Raw genomic sequence first — 7316 nt, 5'->3', positions numbered from 1 at the left:
TGAAGTCTACCCGTACAGCAAATCAGCAAACAAGATAAGAATTTACTCATCCCCTGGTTCGGTGTCAGAATCCCACCACGGCTAGCAGTAGGTGAAGGGGGCACTAAGATTCTGCTTTGAGTCACTAGTTACACATATTTTCAATTGCTATCCTGGTTATCTCTTCCAATTTTGAAGTCACACAAGGGGCTCCATTTTTACAGTACTGTTGTATTGATCTGGACTATGCAGCCCCACTGAAAACAAATGCCATTCATCTTTTATTCACTACACTGTTTTAAGAGATGGAATAAGTTATCTCTTGCATGACAACAGCAGACACACAACTTGGTTCAAGTTTTAATTGTGTAAAAATCTGACATTCGAATACAGTTTTAAGGGAGAGACTTGCTACATTGCAAATCGTAACCAATTCTGCCAATTAAGGATGAGACCCCGTCTAATAACAAATCACCATAAATTCCCAAAGCACACAGACCAGGCAACACCATACCAACAACCGTTCAGACACTACGTGCTTGTGTGTGTAAGTAAGTAACAGTTTGGAGGTTTTGTATATGCAGTTAGTGTGACTTAGTCTAAGCACTGGCAGCCAGTGATTTCATTGGCTAACCTCTTGATGCCATTAAGGGCTGGGAGGTCCTGTGCTAAGCCCAACGTGATCTTCATTACAATTGTGCAGCAGAAAAATCCCAGCTTTTAATGTTAAAGTTCACACACAAACCGTATAGATACACCAGACAGGGTAAAATAGACTCAAAAGATCCATTACGTTTGAAGAAAATTCTGAATAAAATGATGTCTTCTGCACAGCCTCAGCCTCCGACACTGCAACATCTTTATCTAGTATAATAGACTCTGTAGTAAACTGTTTTTGATCTCCATAATGAGTAGGAGTTGTCAAATTTAAGGAGATAAACTCCTCTCCCTGGGTACTGGTGGCTGCCAGCGTACACTTCTTCGTGACAGTCTCGTCTGTATACAGGCACTATTTCATCTAGCTGAGGCTTGCTGGCATTCTTTTTGGATTTCTCTTCACTGTTTTCTGTAGTGGAAAAAATAAATATCAGTCATTAAATATGAGGGGGGATTTTATGCAAAGAAAGAAAGAATAAAATAAAATGATTGGGTTTTGTTTTGCTAGTCCAAGAGGGACCAGGAAGACACAAATCAGTGTTATCTGAGTAACAAAATAAGAGGTATGTTTAACTATTTGGGAGCATGTGGGGTTTTTTTTTGGGGTGTGGGGGGGAGACTGTTAGGGACTAAGCATTCATGGGGAAGATTTAAGGTAAGATTTCTAAAATGAAGTACAGAAATGAGTCTCTTTATTCCTGCCTGAGGAAGTTCTTTATCCATTTTATGAGTGGTACTTTGTTGTGACATTACATTTACAAAGAAGGGGAAACCAGCCTTTAGTTCAGTCTGATCATGGGTTTCTTCATCAATCATGCACTTTATGAATCCACTAATGTTAAATAATAAACAGATCCAGGGCCTGATTTTCAAAGGGTCTTGAGCCACCACAGCTTCCATTAAAGTCAATGAGAGCAACTGGTGCTCAGCATTTCAGAGTTGAACCATAAGCACTTTTTACAGATCTTGTCAGAGGATCTCAAAGCCCAGCTATTTCAGACTCCTCTCGAGAGCCACTTTTGCTCAAGATCAGAGTTAATTCTCTGCACCTTGAAGTCTTTAAACCACGATCTGAGGACTTCAATAGCTCAGACAAAAGTTAGGGGTTTGTTACAGGAGTTGGTGGGTGAGTTTCCGTGGCCTGCTCTGGGCAGAAGGTCAGACTAGACAATCATAATGGTCCTTTCTGACCTTAAAGTCTATGATTCTATGATAATCAAAAGACTCAACAACTGATAGCACAGTAAAATAAAGGTTAGCTGAGTTAACTGTTGAACTCCTGACAATAGTTAGGGTGGCTGACCTACTGTTATTCATGTGAGCTGAAGGACAGCCCATTAAGTGGGGTGGCCTGACCTGATGACTAGACCACAGCTAGCTGAATTAAGGTCATAGCCTGAGGCATTTCCAAATGTGGTTCACTTGGTTGTAAAATATCCACAGGTCATTTTGTTCACTTGTCTATGCAGAGCAGTTGTGCACTTGCAAGCACATCCCTGTGCACAGTTTTTGCAGGCAGGACACAGTATACCCGACGGTGGCCGAGCAGTTCAGTGGCAGAGGACAGATGGCTGGGTCACAAGCTCCTGCAATGGCATGGCAGACTCCCCGGTGGCTGAGGGAAGGGACCTGGGTCCAAGCCTTTGGCCACCTGGCTTATTGCAACGTCAGGCCTTGGAAGAGAGGATGTGGAGGTTAATTTCCTTCCTGGAAAATAAGTCAGCAGTGCAGGAATTGCATCCTTTAGGGGAGTATTAAAGGTACATGGAGACTTTCACCACCATGTCTTGAGTTTTGGTTCAACATATAGAATAATGGAAGTGTGCATTTCATTGCTTGAGTCATTCGATACTGGACAAAGCACTGGAGACTAGACAGTAAAGATACTCATACATCAGAGGCAGGAGAATGAAAGACAACCGAGTAAGTCTTTTCCATCTCTGACTTTTAAGAATGGTATTTCTCATTCTCCCTCACATCAGGCTACTTTAAAACAGGTGATCATGTAAGTGAGTTAATCACACCATATCATCTACAGGTAAAGTTTTCAAAGTTTTCTCTACCCCACCTCCATTTCTATGTGAACATTTTATGCACAAAAGGCTCCTTTTCTAGGTTTCAAATCACTGCACATAAGCTCTGCAATGCCAACATGGAAAGGCAGGAAACCATCAGATGTAGCAATGTCCAAAGATCAATTCCAAAGAATGCTTTCACCATACTGTGTAGTTATTTCTAAAATGGACACTCAGCACTGTGACCTTTTGTGTTTAAGATTTTTTTTTTTTCGAGTTCCATGAAGGAGAGTTTCACTTATCAGTGGCTTATCTTAGTACCCTAGCTAGCAACAAGTGTTATCTGGGTCAGTATCTAGCAGAAGCAGGGATGTCCAGATTTGCCTACTACATAGTCATATATTAGGAAATCTAACAGCCTGAAGGTCATGTCCTAAAACAAAGATTTCCCTTAACCTTCAGCCCCACAGGTCCCAGCATCAGCCTAGCACTAAAGGCTTTGCACTTTACGGCCCCTTCTATCAAGGAACTCTCAGTGCAGAAATAATTTTGCCTCTCAATACCCATATCCAGGACAATATGTTTTACAGATTAGAAAGTCAAGAGAGTGGTTAAGTGACTTTGCTCAAGGTGACAAAGTATCAGGATGAGAAACAGAATCCAGGCCTCTCCCCCTTGCTTTGATCACAAGACCAAGATCATCCTTCCACCCCAGCATGCAACGTTTGAGCACCTTGTTCAAGGTGGAGCATAGCATACCGACTCCCACAGTCTACACGAGCACCACTTCAGTGTTGAAGGAACATTTTTTTTTAAATCACGTCTCTCTGAAGTGTTATTGTTACAGCCCCCAAGATTAGAGAAAAAAAATTAGAGAAATCAAAAATCATTAGAGAAAAAATCAGCTCATCAGTTGAGCATTTAACAGCAGCAAGGATTGTTTCCCTTGGAGTGTCTTTCACACCAAAAGAGAAAAGGACAAAATAGTAAAATAGAACCATAAAAACCAGCAACAGGACTGAGACACATGCACAGAGCCATGGCTCCTGAAGCCAAACAAACAATCCCCAGAATTGAAGTTTTCACTTTAAAAAGTTGTATTTCAGACCTTGTGGTTGCAAAATAAAAGCCTGAAATGTAAGCCAAGCGTAACCATGGCAGTGGTGTCTGCAGACAGCCCGAAGAAAAGGTTCTAAAGAGGTGTTAACCTCCTCATTTATTCCAATGGGGTGTTAACTTTGAAAGCCCTACTGCTCTGGGAGGGGCCCCTGAGAATTGTGTGCTACCCCATTGCAGCTCTGTTGGGGTGTTGGTGGCAGGACCTCTTTGCTTGAGTGGGTAAGAACCTCTCTCCTCTGGGAATTTCCCCAGCCTGCTTAAGGAGTCGTGGTCTGGACAGGAGGGAGGCCCTATCTTGCCAGAAGATGGAGTAATAGTGACTCCTCCCTAAGCCATATGGGTGGCCCTTGCCATTCACCCCAAGGGGTTGTGGGGCCATGAGGGCCAACACACGTGGATGCAACTATGACCATGACTGCCTTAGCCTGGCCGCAGTCAGATGTAGTACTTGAAACAACTAGTAACTAAGATTTGGAAGGGACAGATTTCATGTTTAGAGGGACACCAGCTGTGCAGAGGGTGCGCACAAAAAAGAGACCGTTACATTAGAGTATGGCCAATGGACACCATTAAAAGCGTATATAAAATAAGCACATATACCTTCATCTTCATCCTCATCATCACTGGATTCACTGACATGCACACTGACTGCAGTGTTGGGGGAGTCTGTCCATTCAAAATATACCCCAAAACCAATGTCATAATTGTCTGTAGCAAACTCCCAGAAGAGATACGACCCCTCTTCATGAGTTGGTACTCTGACTGTAACCACTTCTCCTCGGCCTACTGTGATCACAGAGTCTGCATCCTGTCGGATCTTCTCTTTAAAATCTTTTATCTGGGGTCGTGTCCACATGGATGGAGCAGCTATCACTGGAACAGATTCTAAAGAGGAAGAAAAAAGCATGGACAGTGAATGATTTGCCTTTAAAAATACAGCTATTTTAATGTTATGTAATAACAAATCACTTCTGTAAGACATGGCACCACCGAGTCTCTGCAGGGAAGTCTCAAGATTGCTTCCAACACGGAGCTTTCATGCTATTACAGGACAATGCTCTTTTAACGGAGGCCTAGCAAACGCACATGAAATATATCATGAAGCCTGCATTGTAACATTGCACATATTACAAATCTGCCCCTTAGAACTAAGTCTGGTTGAGCGTCTCATTCGATTTGCAGCTGTCTGCACATCTAAGCTGACTGACAATACTATCTATCTTTATTCAGGCAAAATTTCATTCCTAAGACATCACTTCAGTGCAGTGCAATATGGGTTACTACTACAGTCAAAGGCACCGGTTCTATGATAGCTACACAAGGTTACTTAAACCCTTTCAACAAATCCTTGAAATGTAACTCCTGAACACGCAAGCTGTTTTATTTGATGTGCTCAGTAGAACTACTCCACTTTTTTCACACAGGACCCAGAACCCATCCCCAGTTTCTTGCTAGGGCCTGCCCAAATCTTACAAGGATTTTGGATGAAGGTGGGCAAGTGCCACTGATGAAGCCAGGAATAGTGATAGACAGAACTGGGGAGTGGGGAAGGGAAGCTGATAGTGGGTTGATTTTCCTCCTCCAGCTCCACAGATTGTTACAACAGGGCTGTCCCTGGGAGCCAAGGGAACAGCGAGGAGCTGAAGTCTGTTGGGTTGGAAGGAGGATGTACCTGGATCATGGGGAGAGCAGCAGCGGCAGGTGGAAAGGAGAGAACAAGTTATTCCTTTAGAGTCACTCTCTTTAGACACTTGGAACTAGTGTCCATGAGAATATGCCCCCCGCCACATTCAACCAACAGCCCCACTCCCCCATCAAGACCCACTTGTGGAACCGATCCTATACAGAGAGAAGCTCTGCAACAGAACTTCTACCTTACATTCCTTCCCTCCATGGTCTTGTGTGTCAGTTACCTTCAGCTCAAGAGGACTGGATGGGGGCTCTTTGGAACCCATCCAGCCCTCTCCTACTTTAGGTAATAGAGTTGCGGCACATTCTTCATCTTCCATAGGAACTGAGCACACTGCCTTTATACCCAATCCCTTCTGCTTTGGAAAAGGTAGAGAGTGGGCCCAGGAACCACATCTAGCTCTGACCGGGTAGTAGAGAGTGATAACTACAGAACCACAATACGAGGGGAGGGGGGGCAACAGATAAGTTACTTACTTTACAGAACTGGAAATTCTTTGAGCTGTGTGGTCCCTATCTGTATTCCATTGTAGGGGCGCATGCACTCTATGCATCCTGAGGTGGAGGATTCTTGTAAGCAGTGTCCGTTGGTCCATGGATGCGCCCTTTGTCTCCTTGGGCCTCAGACCAAGAGATAATGGGCAGAGCAGACCGACTGCCTCTCCAGTCCCTTCTCTACTGTGAATCCAGGAATGATCCGAAGCAGAGGGGAATGAAGGTGGGTAGTGAAATATAAATAGGGACCACTTATCTCAAAGAACCTCCAGTTACTAGAAGGTAAGTAATTTTTCTTCCAGTATTGGTCCCTAAATGCATTCCACTGTGGTGACTGTCCAGCAGTACTCAATAGGAGGAGCATGCGAGAATGCAGGCAGCAGACTTTCCCAATGGATACATCAATGGAGGAGTCCTGTACCAGAGCATAATGTCTCACGAATGTGTGGCTAGAACTCCATATGGCTGCCTTGCAAACATCAAGTATAGGTACTTCCTGAAGCACTGCCACGGATGTAGCTTGTGCTCTTGTAGAATGAGCCCTTACCTTAGGAGGAAGAGAGAGAAGTAGTGACAGCTGGTAGCAGAGTAGGATACAGCCTGAGATTCATTTAGAAATCCTCTGGGAAGAGACAGTGTGGCCTCAAAGTCATTCTGCTATAGCAAGAAAATCTTTGATTTTCTAGTTGGTTTTGTCCTTCGTAGGTAAAAAGTCACAGCATGTTGCATGTCAGCGGAACTCTCTGTCTCCTCCTCAGATGCATGTGGTTATGGAAAACCACAGCTGATTTACTGGCTTAAGGGGAAATCTGAAAGTACCTTGGCAGTGAACTTTGGCTGTAGTCATAAGACAAGACTTTGTCCTTATTGCAGATAGCGTATGGCGGATCCACCATTAGGGCTCTGAGTTTCCCCACCCTTCCGGCTGAGGTGATGGGCAGAAGGAACAATTTTTATTGATAGGGGATACATGGAACATGTTCCTAGTGGTTTGAAGGGAGTCAGAGTGCTGAAAACAAGATTCAAGTCCCAGTGAAAGGTAAGCTTCTTTACTGATGGGAAGGTTCTGATTCGGCCTTTCAAGAATCTGTTAGTCAATGGGTGAGTGAAAATTGAGTAGCCATGGAGGATGGATGGCATGCACTGAATGCTGCCAGGTAGACTCTTATAGGACTGAGCAAGAGCCCAGTTTTGAGTGAGAAGATAGTCCAAAATAAGGGGAATATCTGCCGACTCAGATGTGTTTCATCTGTGCCCATATGGGGAAACACTTCCCCTTGATTGAACAGCATTTCCTAGTGTCCTTTTTGCTGCTCAGGACGGTTTGCACTGCTTTAGAGCGCGAACATTCTAGAGTGATGC

General features: G+C 43.9%; 1 protein-coding gene across 1 annotated transcript in view; it reads right to left on the bottom strand.

Annotated features, from left to right (window-relative positions):
- Window positions 1–674: 674 nt before the first annotated feature.
- Window positions 675–7316, bottom strand: part of ACBD3 (acyl-CoA binding domain containing 3) — a 31269-nt gene continuing 24627 nt past the window's right edge. Inside the window, exons 7-8 of the mRNA XM_073338702.1 lie at window positions 4371–4655; window positions 675–1045 (exon numbers count right to left, since the gene is read on the bottom strand). Coding sequence (XP_073194803.1) covers window positions 840–1045; window positions 4371–4655 — 491 coding nt within the window. The 3' untranslated portion in view covers window positions 675–839. The remainder of the gene's footprint in view (window positions 1046–4370; window positions 4656–7316) is intronic.

Source organism: Lepidochelys kempii, chromosome 3 (assembly GCF_965140285.1).
Source record: "Lepidochelys kempii isolate rLepKem1 chromosome 3, rLepKem1.hap1, whole genome shotgun sequence".
NCBI classification, from domain to species: Eukaryota; Metazoa; Chordata; order Testudines; family Cheloniidae; genus Lepidochelys; species Lepidochelys kempii.
This window is presented reverse-complemented; position numbering and strand designations above follow the sequence as displayed.